The sequence below is a fragment of the Erinaceus europaeus genome, chromosome 1 (assembly GCF_950295315.1).
Source record: "Erinaceus europaeus chromosome 1, mEriEur2.1, whole genome shotgun sequence".
Taxonomy (NCBI): domain Eukaryota; kingdom Metazoa; phylum Chordata; class Mammalia; order Eulipotyphla; family Erinaceidae; genus Erinaceus; species Erinaceus europaeus.
Genome location: NC_080162.1, coordinates 21,457,544 through 21,479,058, shown reverse-complemented (window position 1 = coordinate 21,479,058; position 21,515 = coordinate 21,457,544). Strand labels below are relative to the sequence as shown.

Sequence of the window (21,515 nt, the reverse complement as noted above, 5' to 3'; positions counted from 1 at the left end):
CAGGCGGGGCTTCATGCCACAGAGACTGATGCAGACGCGACACACAGGCAGGCATGGGAGGGTCATGGAGCCATCACCCGGCCCACCCACCCCTCTGCAGGCCCCTCTGGCTGGGCCTGCTCTCCCCACTCCCAGGCCTCTCAAGTCCTGGGCTGTATTGCAGAATGATTAGTATGCCTCAGATGTGCTGACCCTGGCCTAGAGGGTGGGGGTGGGGGGAGTTGGGGCAATTGGAAGCTACACTGCTCAAGGACAGCGTGGGGACTTGCGAGGGTACAGCCAGACAGCTGCCAGCACCTTCATTCCAGAGTTTCCTGTGCTTGGCTTCTGCGTCTGCATGTCCTGCCTAGACACACAGAAATGGAACTGGAACTTGGGGGCAGTTGCCCATGCACTGGGCATAAGTGAAGGATGGGGCAGGAGCAGTTGGGGATCTTTATTGGTAGATAAAAATCTACTTTATTGGTAGATTTTTCCAAAGCAGTCAAATGTTCTTGGCGCCCCTCTGCAAGCATGCAGGAAGAAGGGGGGTGCTGAGGGCACCCATGGCACAATCCCAGCAGGAAGTGAGAGAGGCTGCTGCTCAGGGAAATGGTTCAGAACGGGACACCTTAGGCCCAGCAGACTTCAAGTTCTGCTTGGAAGACTAGTAGCTCTGCATCCCTGGGGGAGTGTCTTGGCCTCTCTAAAGGTTCATTTTCCCTCATGGTCCCCCTGCCTGCAGGCCACTGTGGGGTAAACAGGTCCGTGCTTTTGGTGCTGGACATAGAAGTGATGAATAAATGCTAGTATTGGCAGAGAAGGGTGATTTTTCCCATAAAGCCTTTTCCCTTTAAGATTGCAGTATTAAATTTATGAGAAAAATAAAACCCTTGGTCCAAGGGGACAGAGCGCATCAATTTGCACTGCTCCCCACTTTCCATTATGAATTAAATAAACACTTGACAGAAAAGTCTTGCTCTTCGTGGTCCCAGCTGCTGTACCCCTGCCCCCCCACCCCCGCTGGTCACCTCAGGAAGCTATTGTAGGTAGAGGGAGGGTGGGCGGGAGGGGCTCTAGTGGTGGGGTGAAGCTGGAGTTATGCCTGGGAGAAGGGTGTGTTTTCCATGAGTGAGTCACTTCCATACAGACATGGTGAGAGGGCCTCTGGAAAGACGCTATCTTGGACCAGTCATGCCCCAAGACAGGGCTCTGAACGCTGTCACTCTTGAGCTTCCTGCTCTCAAAGCTCTAGGTTTTTGTTGACATCAGTCCTGAGCACCCCTATCCACCCTCCTGTCCCAGGAAAGGCCTGCTGGTGCAGTGCTCTCACACCTCCCTTGACGTTTTCTGCATGTCTCCCTCTCCACAAGTAGACCTCTGTAGTTCTTGTTGCTACCCAACTGTCATTCCAGCCAGCTCATTACAACTTCATCTTCTGAGTAGGTCCTATACTTGTGGTCTCAAATGTGTCCTGCAAGGGCAGAGCTGGGGCCTTTCCACTGGGAGGCGGTGGGCACACCCCCTGTGGCTACAGCTCCCCTGGCCCTAAAGATCAGTGACTTTATCACTGTGGGAAGGTGAAAGGCTTTAGACGGGACTGTCTAGTGCTCTGAGGGGGGACTGGAAGTTGGGGCAGTGACATTTTCTTTCTTTCTTGGGAGGTGGGTGGGCAGTGACATTTTCTGTGCCGGGACAGGAAGTGAAAGGTGTGTGTAGCACAAGCCCACGGCACACTGAGCTGGGACTGGCCTGGGTTCTCCTAAATGCTACACCTGACCGACCTCATCAGTTCTGTCCTCACCTCCAAGTGTGGCCCAGACAGGTGACTGCACAGACTAGGAAGCCCCTGACGGCAGACTGGAGAGGGACAGAGCTCACAGCATGAAGACAGCACAGCGTGCTGGGCACGCACAGACACCGTGTGTTTGGAGATGATGAGTCATGGCCTAGACCCAGCCTCCTTTTCGAGCAGGGTCTGTGTTGCTGGAGCAGCTCCCTTGCCCCCACCTCTGCATCTAGCTGTCTGGAAGTTGGGGTGTGAGGATGCTGGGGGGAGGGGATGCAGACAATGAATGCTGGGTGGGGGGCTCGGGGAACTCAGCTGTCTTCCGCTCAAGAGGCCAGAACAAGCACTTCTGAATGGAGCGCACTGGTACTTTCTGGTGTCAATGGCAGAACAAGGCAGGACTCACTGGGAAAACAAAGCCACAGTGGGACAGACAAGAGGGGTCACAGGCTGAGGAAGGGGTGGGGTGGGCTCAGGGGCAATGAAGAAGCGACACTCACCGGTGGCCCAGGCCTGCCGTCCAAACCTGAAGCTCCCTGGACGAAGGGGACAGTTTGACCAAAAGGAGGAGGGGAAAGGAGAAACGGGAGGGAGAAAAAGGGACCGGGAAGGGAAGAGGTGAGTGAAGCAGTGACTCCAGACAGACACAAATGCTGGCAATCAAACAAAATGGGAGACGAGCTTGGGGTGACAGATGGCGGCATTCGCATAGAAACCAACAAGAACATGGAGACACTGACGGCTGTGTGGCCAGCTGCTCAGCTGACTGGAGACCAGGGCAGAGGACTGCTCTGACCCTCTGTGCCCCCGGCTCCCCCTCTCCCCAGGGGTTGTAGTAATCTGAGAGTGAGTTTAGGGGGAGGTGTGTGGGACCAGAGCCGGTGTCTGTCTTAGGACCAGATTCAGTAGGCCAGGACAAGTCCAAGTGTATATGTCTTGTGTGTGTGTGTGTGTGTGTGTGTGTGTGTGTGTGTGTGTTCCTGCCCACCTTGGCACACTGGAGGACCCAGAGAGGCTCAGCATTGAGTTACAGCACCGGCCTTTGAAACTTGGGTGGAGGCGGTCTGCTTCTGTTCCCACCTGGTGGAAGGACTTGAGCCTCGAATGATGCTTGGCATTGTTTTGGCTCTTCATAGTTTATGAAGCTCAGTATCAAACTCACTCCATTCATATTATCCCAGGAAAGGACTCTTATGGCAAACAACTTCAGGGCGGCAGACTGGGACAGACATCCAAACTGGTTGGTGGCGGGGGTGGGGTGAGGGGGTGAGGGGGAGTGGGATGGTGGAGGAGGGGGGAGTTTCTGTTCAAATCTATTTACAACTCTGCATTCACAACTATGGTGGTTATCTTCGGGAGGTGGGTAGGTGGTGACACAGTACTTTGGTGGGGGTTGCAGTGTGGAACTCTATACCCTGGAGTCTCACTGTCTTGTAATCTAGTATCAAGCTCAAACAAAAAAAAATGGGGAGAATGCCACTCTCAATGTAGCTAGTGTCCAGAGGCAGCTACAGTGGGACTGTTCCAGTGAGGGTCTATGGACCAGTGATGACCCCGATGTGACAAGCCCAGGGAATTCTGCGGGGAAACTCTAGCTCTGTAGATACCAACTTCTTGAAAATGGCATTTGGTGCTGGGTGTTGATGCCCCTGGTATAGTGCACACCTGCCAGTACACGAGAAGCCAGGTTCAGGCTCCCAGTCCCCACTCGTAGGGGGGAGGAAGCTTCGGGAGTAGTGAAGCAGTGCTGCAGGTGTCTGTCTCTCCCTCCTTATCTCTCCCTTCACTCTCATTTTCTGTTTCTATCCAAAATAAACAAATAAATTGCTTTTCAAATGAGCCTCAGAAATGAGCCTTGAGATTTTAAAAGGGGGGGGGGCTAGCCCTCAGGAGGGGTGGGGTGCTGGGTGGAAGGATCCTACAGGACCTGGAGCCCAGTTTTAAGATCATCTGCTTCCTACACTGGGCAGGGTCCCCAGGTCAGTCACCTGGGATGGTGTTATGATACAGATGCCCAGGCCTCACTAATCCGTAGTCTCCAAAGGCAGCGCTGGGGTCTCAGCATGTTTCAAAGCCCTGGGTGGTTCTAATGTGCAGTCAGAGTGGAGAACCACCTCTGTGGAGTAAGGGAGAGGCCCCACAGCATGCTCACGGAGGGCAGGCTGCTGCCACATGAGTAAACATGGAGGTGGAGCCTGAACGCAGAGCCTTCGCTGAATATCTTCGTGCTTAGTCTATGCAGCCTCGGCACCAGGCTACTGGGAGGCAGCTGGAGCAGGGGACACACATGGAGGTGTTCAAGTCCTACACTGATGGGACATCAGCCTGTTACTTATGGTCTGCTGTGCTGCCAATGATTCTGATCTGATGGTGGAAATGGAGCTGTTCCACTTAAATGCCACATATCCAGCATCTTTTGAACAATGGGAAGAGCCAAATATTGTCCTGTGTTTTCCCCAGGGCTGAGCTGAGCAAGGGACACTCTCCTGAAGGGACACATTGGGGGCTGGGTGGTGGCTCACCCAGTAGAGCGCACACACTTTGATGTGCAAGGACCCAGATTCAAGCCCCAAACAGCACACCTGGCTGAGCGCACACGTTAGGAGCAGTGTTGTAGGTGTTCCCTTTCTCTTTGTTCCTGTTTCTCTCTCTGGCTTTCAATGTCTATGAAAAAGGAAGGGAGAAAGAAAGAAAGAAAGAAAGAAAGAAAGAAAGAAAGAAAGAAAGAAAGAGAAAGGGAGGGAAGGAGGGAGGGAGGAAGAGGCTGCTGAATGGTGGTGGAGTTGTACAGGTACTGAGTTCCAGCAATAATACTGGTGACAAAAAAAGGAGGAGGAGGAGAAGGGACACATGGCCTGCAGTCTGCCATATTTCCCACCAGTCTTTTTTTTTTTTTTTAACAGAGCACTGCTAAGCTCTGGCTTATGGTGATGCAGGGACTTCAGAGCCTCAAACATGAGAGCCTCTTTGCATAACTTTTATGCTATCTACCTCTCCCCCACTCCATTCCTTATCATCTCTCTGAAGTCTGTGTTAGTAGCCACATAAAAATATACTTGCTCCATTGTTTTCTTAAGTGAGGGAAAATACTTCTCAGTTCTCATGTCTCTCTCAAAACTGAAAACTTAAAGATCGGTGCTGGGCAGTGGTGTACCCTGTAGAGGGCAGAGGCTACTATGCAGGGGGCAAGCGAGAGAGATGGGGGGGGGGCTACAGTGCTGCTAGTGTCTCTCCTCCCTCTCTATCTTCCCTTCCTTTTTAGATTTCTCTGTCTTTAACAGTCAATCACTAAAAATAAAAATATTTAAAAAAAAATTAAAGATAGACTGGGTACTGTGCTTTCTCTCTGACAGTTTCTTTGTTTATGTTACCTGTTAGCATTTCACCCTCTGAGAGAATTCTCCCATGATTCTTTAAGGTGGTTGGGCTATGAAGATGAACAAGGAGAGATTTGTGGTTGAGAAGAGGCAGGAAGGCTCTTTAACTGTAAGGAGTATTTAATCATTCCAGACCCAGAGCAAGACATGGGAAAATGCCTGCTAAAGTCATCAGCTTCCTGTAGCCTGCCAAGCAAATCAGTTGCTTAAATAATCCTACACTTGATGCAATAATGAGGTGGAACCATACCTTTTGCTCTGTTTGGTTGCTGTGATTACATTAACCAGACCTTCAAGGTCTGCCAGGCTGGGGTAATAGACTTCCCAAATTTCCATTGTTCCTGCACTTTATGGCTTCCGGGGGTGGGGATGGGATGGGGGAGTGGGTGGAGCTGGTCTTGTGCCCAAGACAGAGGAGGCTCCAGAAGCTGAAAAGAACCCCTTTGTGAGGCTGTGGTCTCTGGACTGGGTCTGTCACCTCAAGTGGCCACAAGTGGACTTACTTTTTTCTCTGGATGCACCAGTAAAATGACTCATTGGATGGCTAAATCCCTTCCATATGCTGAAAGACAATCAAAAGGAGTGGCAGCCCCACTAGGTAGAAGGAAGAATGGAATCCCAAGACAGGTGATAGAGTGTTCTCTCCTGGCGACAGGTAAGGTGATGAAGAGACCCTCTGTTACTGGAGCTTGGGGCAGAGGGATTTACCCAGCTCAGGCCCCACATCTAGAAGTGCAGGCGATATCCCCCCCCCCCCCCCCCCCCCCCGCTTTTTGTTTTGTTTTGTTTTCCCCTAAAGCACTGCTCAGCTCTTGCTAATGGTGTAATGGTGCATGGGATTGAACCTGAGACCTTGGAGCCTTAGGCCTGAGAGTCTGTTTCGCATTACCACTATGCAATCTCCTCCACCCTCTTTTTAAGTTTTTAAAAATATTTTATTTTAATGAGAAATGGGGAGACAAGGATAGAGGGCAGGAGGAGGAAGGGAAGGAGAGAGAGTGAAAGAGATAACAGCACTGCTCAGCTTTGGCTCATGGTGGTATTGGGGGTTGAATCTGGGACCACAGAGCCTCAGGCCTGAGAGTCTCTTGCATCACCATTATGTTGTTTCCCCAGCCCAGTGCAGGTGAGTTCTGAGCAGCCTGCCCCACCTGGAACCGCTTAGCTCTCACAGATCAAGATCAGAGATCTCAGGGAACTAGAATCCAAGGGGCTTGCCACTGAATCTTCCACCCCCCCTTTTGTTGTCCTTGTTGTTTTATCGTTGTTGTTATCATTATTGTTATTGATGTTGTCATTGTTGGATAGGTCAGAGAGAAATGGAGAGAGGAGGGGAAGACAGAGAGGGGGAGAGAAAGCCAGATACCTGCAGACCTGCTTCACCACTAGTGAAGTGACCGCTCTGCAGGTGGGGAGCCGGGGGCTGGAACCGGGATCCTTACGTCAGTCTTTGTGCTTTGTGCCTTGTGCGCTTAACCCGCTGCATTACTGCCCGACCCTCCCCACTGACTCTTTATTAGCTTTTCTGCTGCAGCCTTATGCTTAAGTCCCTCTGGGACTGCAGGCGAGGGGAGAAGAGCGCTCCACTGTCCCCTGCTCCCAGTCTGCCATGACTGGTGAGGGCAGACTCAGTGTCTCTGAACCAGGCACCAGGACTCAGGCCATTCTCATGCTGGCTCTGCAGCTGGCTGCTCTGTAGCCCCCCCCCCCATCTTTCTCATCTCCACCTTCTCTCTAGAAAGCAGGCCAGGACTTGGTCCAGAGGAGGCAACCACCTTGCAACAGTCTGACTGGGCCCCAGACACTTACAGGTAGTCCTAGGGGTCCTCGGTCTCCTTTCTCTCCTGGGACGCCCTGCTCCCCCCTTGCTCCATCCAGTCCTGCTTCTCCCTGAAGGAAAGGGAAACCAGGAGGTCAGAGAGGGGCATGGTCCACACCACACATTATTGCCCTCTGGGGTTCTGGAAAGAGGGGTGATGTGGGAGGGGTAAGTAGAGGAGGAAGAGGGGGGAAGTGGATGAGGGTGGTTCAGGGGTGGCAGCAGGAAATGTGAAGCATCTCTGTCTAATGGAGAGCCTCCTCTACCCCCCCCACAAGCCTCTGCGGTAGCTTTGAGGTTCCCAAATGGAATGAGAGTGGTGGCATGGAGATAGCCCACAAAGTGTTCAAGCTGAGGCGTGCTCATTGACCTTTCCTTGCAAGGCAGGAAAGCTAGGACCCCGCAGAGAATGTCTGGCAGGTGCTTGAGATGCCAGCACTGGGATTTCAAGACTCCCAGATTAGCTGGGAGAAAAAAATTGTTCAACAGTCCACTGAAGAATGTCAGGGCAGGTTGCAAGGGCCATTGTGCCAGCAACCTTTAGTGTTCTCATTCACCAGAAACACTTTGGGACTCGCTGGGGGAGTCCAGATGACAATGCACTGGGCTGGGTCCCAGAGGGCATGGCATGGTGGTGGGGAGGCAATACCTTGTTATCATCTATGTTTTAGGACAGTGAAGGGTCTGAGGTGGATGCCTGGAGCAACAAGCCGGCTACTCTCTATGGCCAACTAATGGATGGCAAGTTCTAAACTCAAAGCACACCAGGGCTCCATGGAAACTGCTAAAGGACCCTCGGGATTTCATCCTGTCCTGACCACACCCCACAGGCCTGCTAGTCTGTCAGGTGATTTCGTTCAGCTGAGAGAGGTCTGAGGGACATTTTCTTCCACTGCAGCCCCTCCCTAGCACAGCCTAGCACCTCACAGGCCTTTTCTTACCTTTGGTCCAGGAATGCCTTGCAGCCCCTGCATGGAAACAAAACAAGGTGCCTCAGAACTGCATTTCAGGTTAAGTCAACTTTCTACAAAAGAGCAAGGGTTTTGAGCATAGGATTGGTCTGGAGTCTCTGCCCAGGGGAGACAGAAGAGGAATACTAAATTGCAGGGTGTGTGTGTGTGTGGGGGGGTTGGTCACACTTGGATTTCCTTCAAGGTGGGATCTGAGCCAGGCTGGGGAATGACAGAATCTCTATGTGGCCATCACAGCTGAACGAACACTTTAGGAGGGAAGAGTTAGGGAGAACACAGCTACAGTTAAATCAATTAACACATTCAAAATGCTTCATGTCTGGCACACAGCAAGTTTTGCCAGAGCTTGTCTACTATCATTCCTCTCATTCCACTACTTTTTGTTTGTCTTCAGGGTTAGCACTGGGGCTTGGTGCCGGCACTAGAAATCCACTGTTCCTGATGGTTATTATCTTTTTCCCATTTTATTGAACAGGACAGAGAGAAATCAAGAGAGGAGGGACACACACACACACAGAGAGACACCTGCAGACATGCTTCACCACTTGTGTAGCATCCCCCCCTTCGGGAGGGGAGCAGGGGGCTTGAACCTGGATCCTTGTGTGGGTACTTGCACTTTGTACTACGTGCGCTTAACTGGAGTGCTTAACGGGGTACATCACTGCTCGGCCCCTCATGAAACTACTTCTACCAAGGACAGTGGGTGACTCGGTGTCAGAGGCAAGGGCAAGTTTCTGTAGTCTTAGGATGCTTGGAGGCCCTCTATGTGCAATGCAAGGCATCTTCCTAAAGGCCACATCTTGCCCCTGTAACCACAGGTGGTCCAGTCTAAGGCTGGTCTAGGTGGGCTGGAATGATACCTGTTTAACAAGGGAAGGGAGAAGAGTGAGAGGGGATTTTGGGGCTAGAAAACCCTATTCTGGAAGGAGAACTCCTCCTTAATGATAGTGACCTAAGGCCTGTGACTGCCATGGGGAGGGGACATTAGGGACCCAAACACAATGGACTAACATGCTGACTGAGTGCTGTGAACTCACCGGAGGTCCAGGAGGCCCCTCTGGGCCAGGTGGCCCAGGAACCTGGAAGCCAAGGGGGAAATGGTTAGTTCACCTTCTGATATTGTCAGTTGGTCCTTCCTGAGGATCTGGCCCAAGTTATGCCAGGGACTGAGTGGCCACAGGACAGACTGTGCAACACAGTCACCTGAAAGACAGCTTGATCAAGTTAGCAACTCATTAATGTGCATGATGTCGGGGGAAAAACATTGATAAGCATTGCCAGGAAATGCCCATAAAATTCAGTTCTTCTGGGTGATGATAGATAGCATAATGGTTAAGCAAAGGCTCTCATGCTTGGGGCTCCAAAGTCCCAGGTTCAATCCCCCATGCAACACCCCTCACCATAAACTAGAGCTGAGCAGTGCTATGGTGGGGAAGAAAATATTTTGTTCTTCCAGATTTTCTTAAAAAAAATAATCAAGTGAAAACAAAACTGACAACACTGGGATTCTTGTTCCTGCATGACAAGAGTGCCTGAAGCTGAAAGAGCTTTCCCCGCTAGATGGGGCCTGAGACCTTCCATTTACCCCACCTCACTCCACTCCCTTTTGTATTTATTTCAGGCCTTTGATTCATTTGTGACATGCCTGGTCCTTGTAGGCATTTAGCTTGAGGTCTCTGACTTGGAGGGAGACAGATGGGTGATCTGGGCTGAGAGGAGGGAGGGGATGTTTCTGAAGAATGTTCCACAAGCTCCCCCCAGTTGGCTGCCGAGACTGGCAGTATCCTTCTCTCTCTAGGTTGGAGAGGAAGGATCCAGATGAATGTGAGGACGGAGAAGCCCAGGGCTCTCTTCCCAGCGACAGAGAATGCTATTCAGTCGATTCTGTCTCTGATGAAGATGAGGATCTGTTGTCCACCATCAGTTACTCCAGAGGCTTGGCAAGAGACCTGCCTGTCGCTTTCCCATTGGAGGTAGTCACTCTGCTCTAGATGGAGGGCTCTCCTAGGATAGCCTGTCTTCCCAGGGGCACACCGCCCTGGAGTGGGCCAGCGGGGGACCCCTCTGCTAGATCACAATAGAGCAACTCTTGCAGGCCCATGCGGGAGTCCTTGGATCTGTGGACCTATCAGCTCAAGAATATCACAGCCTCCTGGTAAGGAACTTAATCTTCAGGAAATCTACTGCCTTTTTCAAGAAAAAATGTTTACTTTTAAGTATTATAAGTAATTCACAGGGCCAGGCAGTGGTGCACCTGGTTAAGCATACACCTTACAGTGAGCTCAAGAACTCGGGTCCCTACCTTCAGGGGGAAAGCCTCACGAGTGGTGAAGCAGGGCTGCAGGTCTCTCTCTATCTCTCTCCCTCTCTCTCTGCTCCTCCCCTCTATGTTTCTCTCTGTCTCTATCTAATCATACATAAATAAAAAAGATTTAAAGAAACTATAAGTGATTCATATGTCTTGGCTGTGACACCTGTCATACAAATCCATGCGAATATTAACATCAACAGAAATGTGCACACAGTTTACCTCACAATTAACAAAAAACTAAAAAAAACATTTAAAGTAATACAGACTTATAAAATGTTTTTTTTAAATGAAAAAAACTGAAAGGAGGAAAAAGGCTAAACATCTCTCAGTTTACCTAGCTGAGAAGCACTGATAAGACCTCACTTCATTTTTCTCCACTTCACTTCTCTCACACTGTCTAAACAATGTGCTTGAACATAAGTCTCAACCCATTAGGATTTTATATATGTATAATCTGGCCCTCGGTTCTGTTTTTTTTTTAATATGAAAACCATTTTCCCATTTTTATGTGTGTCCTCCACATGCCTCCTTTTAATGTCGACACGCTATTCACTGAGTGGGATGAAACAAATTACTGCCTGGCCAGAGCTTGAAGCGGTGCTTGGCGCGAGGACAGTTCCTGAACATGGAGTCCATTATGAGCATTAGTGTTACCACCACTGGTTATTTAATGATTTCCTTCTTGTTAGAAATGCCAACTGTTTCCGATTTTTACTCTAAATACTTCTGGGAGGAACGATTTTGTGCATATTGCCTTTCCTGAATTTCAGAGCACTTGGGGTGGGGTGGGGGGAAGCCATCAGTCCCTCAGTGAGTAACACGCATGTTTCTCATCAGATCTGCTTCACTAAGTGTGAATGGAGCTTGGTGACACTGAAGGGTGACAGGGCCAGGGGACCAAGTCTTGGTGGTCTTTCTCTTAGCTTTGTGGTGGTAGTAACTGGGTGGCCCAGGCCCTCCACCAAACAGCCTCTCCCACAAGAACCTCAACTTCTGTGGCTTTCCTGGCTCTCTTGGCCTCAGCCTAATTCTCTTCCACCTCAGGAGACGCTGGTTTCTATCCTGACTTCTGCTCCCCCCTCCACCCTTCCTCACCACACCCCTCAGAAGGATGCCTCTCTCCTGAGTGTCCAGGCAAACTCCTACAAGGTCCTCAGGACTCTGCTCAAATAATCCTTCTTTTGGGGTGCTCATCTCACCTGCCATTACCATGTAGCACTGGGGGCTGTTTGCAGTCTGGGGTGGGTCTTTTGTCCCCTCACTGTTCTCCAGGGATTTTCCTAGTGGGGGGGGGGCTTGGGGCAGCTCTGGAGCTCTGAGGCTGACCCACTGTGGAACTCAGTGCACACTCAGCTTCTTGCCTCTCTTCACACCAGGCAGTTTAGAGTTGCATCTGGACATACTGCATGTGCTGGAGATAGAGCTGCATGACACGCCTGTCAAGTAGTCTCCACAAAGCCACCTACCTCCACTCCTGGGTCACCTTTCTCCCCAGGTTCTCCTTTCTCTCCCTGTGGGGGGGGGAGGGAAAGAAACACTCACTAGGTGTGGATGGCAGTCCTCAGGGGAGTTGAGGCATAAGTCCCTCAAATCAGGACTAGTCTGTGAGGAAAACCTGAAGGGTGAAGACCATGGTCTTCAAGAATTTGAGGGTCCAGCAATGGGAGAGAAGGTTATGTTCTGAGTAAATGTGTAGGAACCTGGTTTCTAATCAGTGGATTAAGGCATATAGCAAGGGGGGGGGGCTGTGACTCCATGGTTATATTATAAACTTATATTGTAAATTCTTTTTTAAAGTTATTTATTATTTTAAAAATATTTATTTATTTCCTTTTGTTGCCCTTGTTGTTTTATTGTTGTAGTTGTTATTGATGTCATCATTGTTGGATAGGACAGATAGACACCTGCAGACCTGCTTCACTGCCTGTGAAGTGACTCCTCTGCAGGTGGGGAGCCGGGGGCTTGAACCGGGATCCTTGCGCTGGACCTTGTGCTTAACCCTCTGTGTTACCACATGGCTCCCATAATGTAAATTCTAACATGCAGAAGCTACACGGGTCAAATGAGTTAAGGCCATGTTGACATATGGCATAAATGACGGGACCATGACTCTCTTATTTTATTTATTTATTTATTTATTATTTTGCCTCCAGGGTTATCACTGGGGCTCGGTGCCAGCAGTATGAACCCACTGCTCCTGATGGCCATTTTTTCCCCATTTTATTGGACAGGACAGAGAGAAATTGAGAGAGGAAGGGGAGAAAGAGAGATATCTGAAGACCTGCTTCACCGCTTATGAAGCATCCCCCCTATAGGTGGGGAACCTGGATCTTTGTGGGGGTCCTTGCACGTAGTACCATGTTCACTTAACCAAGTGTACCACTGCTCCCCCACTGCCCCTAGGACCATGACTCTATGCTAGTCTGTCATTGGCTGAAACTAATGTGGGACTGTGGTGTGATCAGCCTGCCAGGAGGAAGGCCACCTGGATGACACTGGTAGCAGCCAGTCTGGAGGACACAGGCTCTCGGTGAGGCCTGGTGCCTTGACAGCAGTCTTGTGCAGCCCTGGGCAGTGGACCCAGCTTTGACCATGAGATAAGCGTGTGATGAATCCCCCTTTTCACAGTTTGGTGGTTTGTGCAGCTGCAGGAAATGGACATGGCTCCAGATGCAGAGGGAAGGCAGGTGGGGGAGGCTGACATGGGGGCTGCTGGAGGCCCAGGTGCTGCCTGTCTGGTCCAGGTGAGTAGGCAACCATGGTGGGGGTTATAGTGAGGTGCTCCTGCCCTGGGCCAGAGGTTATGTCCACTTCTAAGAAATGTTCGATTTACTTAGCTTTATAGAGAGAGAAAGGGAGAGGGAGAGTGTGGACGAGAGGGAGAGGGGCAGGGAGAAGGAGAGACATACCAGAACACCACATAGTTCTAGCTTATGACAATGGTGAGGATTGAACCTGGGACCTCTGGGACTTGGACATGACAGTCCTAACATGTTGAGCTCTAACATGTTGAGGTATTTCCTCATCTCTGAATAGACTCCCATATGCTAGACTCGAGTGCTTTTGAACTAGATTGTGAGCAGAGGAACTGGAGACCCAGTTTACACTTAGATGCCCCTTGGACAGACAGTAGCTGATCTATAGGAAGCCCCCCCCCACCGCCAACTGCCCCCAGTCATCAGGTAGATGCAGCCTCATTACAGTGCCAGAAACCCACTAGGCTGTGACAGTAACAAGAGGTGCTCCCATTCACAGGCCATTCCCACAGATGCCCATGACAGCACGGGCCCCCAGGCCCTTACTCTTACTGTAAATCCCGGGAGCCCGATTGGGCCAGGCAGTCCTGTCGTTCCGGGTCTCCCTGGGTCACCTGGTTCTCCTTTCTCCCCAGTCGGGCCGTCTAGACCCTACAGATGGACAAGGATACCTGTTAGTCAAATGGCCCAGCTGAGAGTTTGACCAACTGTGGTGCACAGTTCCTGCTTCTGGGGAGGCCTCTGAGATGCTGCTCCTTTCACAGCTGGAGATCATTGAGACCCACAGCCAGCTTCCATACTAAGCCAGTAGCCTTGCCCAGCTGGAACAATGCCCCCTTTCCTGTGTGTGTGTGAGTTCCTCTGAGGATGGAGCTTCTATGCACTTTTCCCAGAGGTAGATTGATGCTATGGCTTCATTTCCTTCCCAACAGTAAATTATTCCTGCTTTAAAGAGAAGGACAGGAGACTGCAAGGTGCAATGACTTTACCAAGAACACAGGCAGAGATGACAGGACAGCGCCCAGGTTTCTTGAGTCAGGACACTGGCCTTAAGGTAGGAAACCTGGGTGAATGCCATCTGGCTCCAGGTTCCAGTCCCTGCCACAGCTGGCACTCTGCTGACTTAATAAGGTGGCAGCATGCGAAGAATGGCACATGCAATGGGCAGGGTGGGTCTGTGGCTGCCCTCCACTCCCGGCACTCACCGGTGAGCCTGCCTGCCCCGGCTCCCCTTTCTCTCCTGGGGTCCCCATAGGTCCATCTTCTCCCTTGGTTCCTGTAGGTCCAATCTTCCCTGGGGGCCCTTGGGGGCCAGGAGGACCCATGTCTCCTGACTTGCCTCGAGGTCCCTTCAAAAAAATATCAACAACACTGATTAGATGCATTGATGGGGAAAAGAGACCCCAAAGAATGGGAGTTACTGGATTAGGTTTGGGATACTTGACAGGACCAAGCAAAGGATCCAACTCCTTATGGGGCTTTGCAGGGTCTTGGGCCTCCAGCCCCAGCCCATCCCAGTGGGGGTCAGTCTGGACATCTGGGGTCTACCACATGAACTCCATTGGTTTCTGCAGGGTGGGCGGGAACCCTTCCTTCCCCCTTCTGTCTTTCCTCAAGGCTCACACCAGAGTGTCCTTTTTTTTTTTTCCCTCCAGGGTTATTGCTGGGCTCGGTGCCTGCACCATGAATCCACTGTTCCTGGAGGCCATTTTTCCCCCCTTTTTTGTTGCCCTTGTTGTAGCCTCATTGTGGTTATTATTATTGCATTGTTGATGTTGTTCATTGTTGGATAGGACAGAGAGAAATGGAGAGAGGAGGGGAAGACAGAGAGGGGGAGAGAAAGATAGACACCTGCAGACCTGCTTTACTGCCTATGAAGTGACTCCCCTGCAGGTGGGGAGCTGGGGGCTCGAACCGGGATCCTTACGCCGGTCCCTGTGCTTTGCGCCACATGCGCTTAACCCACTGTGCCACCGCCCGACCCCCCAGGGTGTCCTTCTGAACCTTCTGCCTCCTTGTCCCTGCAGGCTAAGAACCATCTGCAGGATTAGGCCTGGGGAAGTCCGTTCTTACCTTTTCTCCATCGAGTCCTGGAGGGCCTGGCAGTCCAATCTCCCCCTATAACCAGATAACCGCAGGTCACTCTCAGACCAGAGAAGGACAACAGTCACTCACAGAGCCTTGCCTACATCCAGGCATCATTCTCAGCGCTCAGGCAGGGCATGCACTCGCGTGCTCTGCGTCACAGGCGAGAGTCCCAGTGCACAGGTCAGGAGTAGACTGAGAATGTGTCTTGACCTCCCACTGTGGCTTGGCAGAGCCCTGACCACTCACTCCATGGGAGAAGACCCCTGCCTTAGTTCCCCCCAAAGCCAGTCCTCAGGTCCTGGGGTTGTCCCACAAGGGAGGCCCCTTCATGCTCACATCAATGCAAGTTCTTTTTTTGTGGCCAGGGAAACAATGAATGAAGGTGGACTCTGTTTATGAGCCCAGGAAAATAACCAGTCACATCCCCAGGAAGAAATAACAGACACAAGAGAGTATCTGAGAGACAAAGGCATTGCTGCCTGATAGACCAGGGTAGGCTTCAAGGAAGAGGTGACATCGGAATTGGACTTGAAGTATGAAGACTTTGAAAGGTAAGGATGAGGGGAGGGGGATCTCAGGATACAGTTTCATGAGCAGAGGACAGAGGGCAAACACGTAGGACCATGTGAAGGAAATCACAGAGATGAAGCAGAGTACAAGAGGGAGTAAGACAAAGGGCCAGGAAGATGGGGAGTCGTATGGCTGGGGTGGGGGCTCAGGTGTCCTGTTCTGTGCAGGCTGGGTCCTTGCTGTGGGTCTGTGTTGGGGTAGAGACTCATCCAGACTTGGGGGATATGAATTACAGGAGCCCGGGACAGACAGCAAGGGGAGAAGGCATATCTGAGGCAGAGGTGCCGTGGGAAGTGGTTGTGATGTGGGTGGGCAGGGTGCTAGAGGGCAGAAAGTGATGGGGGCTCTGGGGAGATGAGATGGTTACTGAACGAGGGCCAGCTGGGAGGTGGGGGGGGGGTGGTCCCATGCTCAGGAACACACACAATGCCTGTGTAGTTTTCCACTATCCTGTCAAAGTAAGTGTTACCTTCTGGCCTGGGATCCCTGGAGGTCCAGGTGGGCCAATTTGCCCAGGAAGACCAGGAGGCCCCTAGGAAGCAAAATAAAACAAAGCAAATATGGAAGAACTTTCAGACCAAGGAAGGGTGCCGTGCTCCCAGGGAGGCCTATGCGGTCTATGCGGGGGTGATCACTATTGGTTATAGTCAAGCATTGCATCAATGGCAGGAGTAATTGTAAAGGAAATAATGTTGTGTCTTGTGGATTCTTCTGCCTCTCCTCTTTCAGCACCTCCATGGGCACTCAGCAGACAGATCTAATCAACAGTGACTTAAAAGTCTTTCCAGGGAATAACTTCAATGTCTACCAGCAGGCAAATAGCTGGTACCTTCAGACAGTGCAATACTGTTAGCAGTGAAAAGGGAAGCAAGTATTGAAACATACTATGCCAAGGATGAAACCCAGACACATGATACTAAGAAAACAAAACAAAACAAAACAAAACAAAAAACAAAACAAAAAACAGATAGAGGGGGCTGGGTGGTGGTGCACCTAGTTAAGTGCCCATATCAGCAAGGACCCCGAATCCCTACGTGCATGGGGGACTCTTCATGAGCAGTGAAGCAGATCTGCAGGTGTCTCCCTTTCTCTCTCCTTCTCTACCTCCCTTCCCTTCTCAAATTTCTCTTGGCCCTGTCAAATAAAATCGAAAGAAGGAAAAAAATGGCCTATGGGAGTAGTGGATTTGTAGTGCTGGCACCAAGCCCCAGTGATAACCCTGGTGGCAATAAGAAAAAAAAGTAATAAAAAGAAATCAGGTACAAATGACATGATGCCCTGTGGTTTCATTCATACACAGCTAAAAAGAACCAATTTAATTAGCCACGACGGCCAGGACAGAATGTAGATCAATGGTGTTCAGGGAGTTGGGGCAAGTGTGGGATTGGCTGTGAATGTACAGCAGAAACTTGCTGGAGTGACTGGGGCAGTAGATACCTAAGGACATCAACTTGTCAGAACTCATCAGACTCCAGCCCTAAAATGGGTATATTTTGTCGTTTCTACACTATGCTACATGATTAATTTTTAAAGGCAATACTGTTTCCAAGAAAGCTTATTTTCAATAGCTAAATCAAAGAACATATTTTAACGTTCCCAGAAGAAGTTTCAAAACAATAGTGATCAAACTCTTTTGGACTCTGTGAGAACTCTGGTGATTATCAGAAGGAAGGGGGAAGGACACGGGATTTTGGTGGTGGGTTGCACGCACACATGTAGATGTAAAAATACATCACTGAAATCATGTGATTTTGCAAACCACTGTTAAGTCACTAGCAATAAAAACTATTATTAAAAAGTCATCCCCAGGGTTGGGCCGTGTTGTACCCGGTTAAGTTATTACCATGTGCAAGGACCCAGGTTCCAGCCCCGGCTCCCCATCTGCAGGGGTTCGCTTCAGAAGCTATGAAGCAGGTCTACAGATGTCTATCTTTCTCTCTCCTTCTCAATCTCCCCTCCCCTCTCAATTTAGCTCTGTCTTATCAATTATAATAGAAAGGGAAAAGAAAAGAAATAGTGGCTACAAGGAGCAGTAGGTTTGCAGTGCTGCAGCAACAGCCCTGGTGGTAATTAAAAAAAGAAAGGAAGAAAGAAAGAAAGAAAGTTAAGAGGAAAAGAAAGAGAGAGAGAAAGGGTGACCCCCTTATCCCTATGTTTCATGGCATGGCTGCATATAGAACCCCACACTGATATGGTGACAGAGTGCATAGCTGAATCTGTGACAGCCCCTCAGAATACAGCCAGGAGCCAAGATGTGGCAGCATCTGAGCTGCCCTGCCCAGGCTCAGGTTACCTCTGCCTTGGCTCCACAGGCTCTACCCATCCCAGAAGCCAGCATCTGATTTCTGAAAACTGCAGCCTTTGCTAACAGGTTGTCCACAACTGACCCCCACCAGCCTCATGCCCATGGAAGTCAAAGAAGGAGGAAGGCTTACCATTAAGGCCAGTGTTCGGATCTCCTAAAACAACAACAAAAGTCAACACCATACAATTAATTGAAGAATAAATCAAGAAACATCTAAAGGGTCTCCTGGTTCAATCTTGGAAGTATTGAAGCTGGGCTCCACAATGAGCACTGGAGAAATACACTCTCCCAGGTGAGCCCCAAACCTCCCAGCCCTAAGTGACACCCCGCCTCTCCCAGAGGCTTGTAACCACTGAACAGAGAATACCCTTGTCTCAACAATGGCTGCTCAGAGGCTGGGGGATTTTTATGATTCTTTCTGGATGCCAAAAACTGCCCCTCTAGCTTTTTTTTTCTTAATTGGGGGGATTGATGGTTTACAGTCAACAGTAAATACAGTTTCTCAGTTTCTCAACACTCTACCCCCACCTAGGTCCTCCTCCGCCATCATGCTGCAGGACCTGAACCCCACCCATGCCCAGAGTTCTTTGCTTTGATGCAATACAACAACCTAGCTTATTTTTTAAGATTCATTTCTTTATTGAGAAAGAGAGAGAGAGAGACCCTAGAGCACCATTCAGCTCTGGCATGAGACAATTCTAGAGGCTGGAGCCTGAGATCTTTGAGAGGCATGTAAATTGGTTTGGCTTTTTTTTTCTTAGTTGCTCTATATTTTGTTGTACTGAGTCTGTTTGCTTAAGGGGTGGTGCATTGGACCCTTGAAATATGGGGTTAGGGAAGTAGGAAAGAACAGAGGGATCCAATCAGAGAGTAAAGGAAGAAGAGATATTCCTTTCTGGAGAAGCAAGGGAACATTTGCAGTCCATGGTAGAACATGTCTGAATGGTCGTGGGACACCAGCTGAGTGCCATGGTGGCAGGATGTCCCAGTGATGGCGCTCAGGTACCCAGAACAGGGTTGGGCCTCCACAGAGAGATGGGGTATGATGGATGCTGGAGGAGGGAGGATTGCCCTGGAGGCTGCATAGTGGGAGGCCTAAGGAGAGAGATGCCAGGACCCACTCTCCTGTGAGCTCTGCCCACTGGCCTGGCTGCTGGGACATTACTCAGGAGCTGAGGCCATGAGAGCCTCCAGGTCACAGTCTCCGGGCCAGACCCCACTCACCTGGAGAGCCTCGTTGATGTTCCCATTGTAATTCATGGTCTCTCCTTTCCCTGGTTCTCCCTTGGAGCCCTATAAGGCAAAGGAGTTCTCAGGCCAGTGCTCTGGTGAGTCAGCAGGGACCAGAGGACAACTGTCCTGTGCTCCCTAAAAAGGGGTCTGTGCCCAACACTGACTGCACCTGATTGGACAGTGGGGGATCTAGAATAATAAGAAGGGGGCTGCTGGGGACTGAAAATGCTCCCCAAGAATGCCCAGGGGTTCTTCAGCAAGTAGGGAAGACTCCATATGACAGCTCCATGACAAAGACCTGTAGAAGAGTGTGTCCATGAAAGTTACACTGTGACACCCAGCTGGGGCCTGAGAACTCTCAGCACCACTCCCAGAGGCCCCAGGGCCAAACCCTGCGCTATGCACAGGGAACATACAGTGTGGTGACACCAGGCAGAACTGCACATACCTTGGGGCCAGCTGGGCCCAGCTCTCCTGTTGCTCCAGGCTCCCCCTGTTGTGTGATAAAAATTGGCCAGAAATGGGTATAAATAAGGGTACAAGAGAACCTGGTGTCTGCACTACGAATCCACAGTTCCTGGTAGCTATTCTCTCCTTTTTCAAATTTATTATTATTTTTTTTATTGGATAGGACAGAGAGATATTGAGAGGGGAGGGAGAGATAAAGAGGAAGAGAGAAAAATAAGACACCTACAGGCCTGCTTCATCACTTATGAACTGTCCCCCTTGCAGGTGGGGAGCAGGGGCTCAAACCCAGATCCTTGTGCAGGTCCTTCTACTTAGCACTATGTGTGCTTAACCGGGTGTGCCACTGCCCAGCCCCTAGATTGTCCTTCTGTTCCAGTTAGTGACCCCATTTGTGTCCAGCCCATGCCAGCCTCATGATTGGGGGGGGCAGGTCCCTGGCTCCTCTATTCAATCCTGTCCTGGAAGCCAGGGGCTCAGCAACTTTCTGTCAAGGGCCTGGGTGGCCATTCATTGTCACAAGAGCCCTCTTCTGCTTATGAAGAACCCCAACTGCAGGGTGAAGTACAGGGACCAGGAGAAGAGACTAAGAAGACTCGAACATAATGTCACCTGGCTTTCCAGGGCAGGTGGGGGTGGGAGGGAAGTTCCTGTGGAAATGGCCATAGTATGGGGAGTAGATGGAACAGTGTAAACTGTGAAAAGCACATCACAGTTCCAGTTATTCTACAAAATACTGACACTGAAGACAATTTAAAAAATTGTGATAAAAGCTGAAAACAAAGGAAAGCAAATGCTTCAGTGTAATTTTCCTGATGACCCTGCAGCTGGTCAGCTTAAGGAGTGTGGGGCTTCCTGTCATCCGCCCTGTCCTCACAGCACGGCAATCCTCATACACTAGTGAGGGGTAGTTTGTTTCTGCAATGTAGCACTTATATGGTTATCATGTTTGCCTCACACTGTGAGGGCAATGGCACTCTGAGTCTTAAATGTGGCAGGGGAGCTGGAGAGGTGGGGATCACTCCCCAGCTTACATGTCCAGCCAGTCTTTGTATGACTCCTGTCTCAGGGGAAGATTCTCCAAAGTTCTAGCCAACCAGGGTAGCTGGAAGCCATAGGGGCCTGACTGGAGGGAGGGCCAGGGCCAGTCCTCTCTGAGCTGGGGCTTGAACTCTCATCTTGCCACACTCAGAGCCGTGGTCTCTGTACCTTGTCTCCTTGCAGTCCTGGGGGACCAGCCTGGCCTTCAGAACCAGCCTCTCCCTGGGGAAGGAGAGAGATGGGGTGAGGCCATGCAGGGTAGCTCAGACAGCCGCCAACAAGGGGCCAAAAGCTAGTTTAGCAAGAACCCAGGATGTAGACCCCCCCCCCCCAAGAACTGACAGGATAAAGGTCACAGGAAAGCACCTCTCTTGAACACTGATCCCAGAGAATGACTCACCTTTGGCCCTGGGGGCCCAGGGAGTCCTGGGGGGCCCGGCTCCCCTCTTCCTCCACCAATGGAGTTGCCATTGTCACCTTTCTGTCCCTGGGGGAGGGTGGGGGAGGATAATGAGAAGTCGTTATCATGTTATCATAGCGTTGCTTTGGTGGGAGGAGGCTTCCAGCTCCTCTTACACATAAAGTTATTTTCTCTTGCTATCAGGGTTATTGCTGGGGCTTGGTCTCTGTCCAGCTCCACCACTCCCTGTGGCTATTCCCCCCCTTCTCTTTCTTTTGAGAGAGGGTGAAGGCAAAAGAGAAACAGAGAGAGAGAGAGAGATCTAAAGCACTGCTCATGAAACTTCCTCTCTGTAGCTGGAGACAGGAGCTTGGACCTGGGTGATGTACATTCTGCAAGGTGCAGCACCAC

General features: G+C 50.6%; 1 protein-coding gene across 1 annotated transcript in view; it reads right to left on the bottom strand.

The window, feature by feature from the left end:
- LOC103114489 (collagen alpha-1(XIII) chain) overlaps positions 1-21,515 on the bottom strand; it is a 90,615-nt gene that overhangs the window by 14,361 nt on the left and 54,739 nt on the right. The window contains exons 20-33 of the mRNA XM_060189939.1: positions 21,105-21,191; positions 20,873-20,926; positions 19,647-19,691; positions 19,190-19,258; positions 18,096-18,119; positions 16,130-16,192; positions 15,076-15,120; positions 14,208-14,351; positions 13,555-13,653; positions 11,713-11,757; positions 8,973-9,014; positions 7,906-7,932; positions 6,955-7,035; positions 2,269-2,304 (exon numbers count right to left, since the gene is read on the bottom strand). Of these exons, the coding sequence (XP_060045922.1) occupies positions 2,269-2,304; positions 6,955-7,035; positions 7,906-7,932; positions 8,973-9,014; positions 11,713-11,757; positions 13,555-13,653; positions 14,208-14,351; positions 15,076-15,120; positions 16,130-16,192; positions 18,096-18,119; positions 19,190-19,258; positions 19,647-19,691; positions 20,873-20,926; positions 21,105-21,191 (861 nt within the window). The remainder of the gene's footprint in view (positions 1-2,268; positions 2,305-6,954; positions 7,036-7,905; positions 7,933-8,972; positions 9,015-11,712; positions 11,758-13,554; positions 13,654-14,207; positions 14,352-15,075; positions 15,121-16,129; positions 16,193-18,095; positions 18,120-19,189; positions 19,259-19,646; positions 19,692-20,872; positions 20,927-21,104; positions 21,192-21,515) is intronic.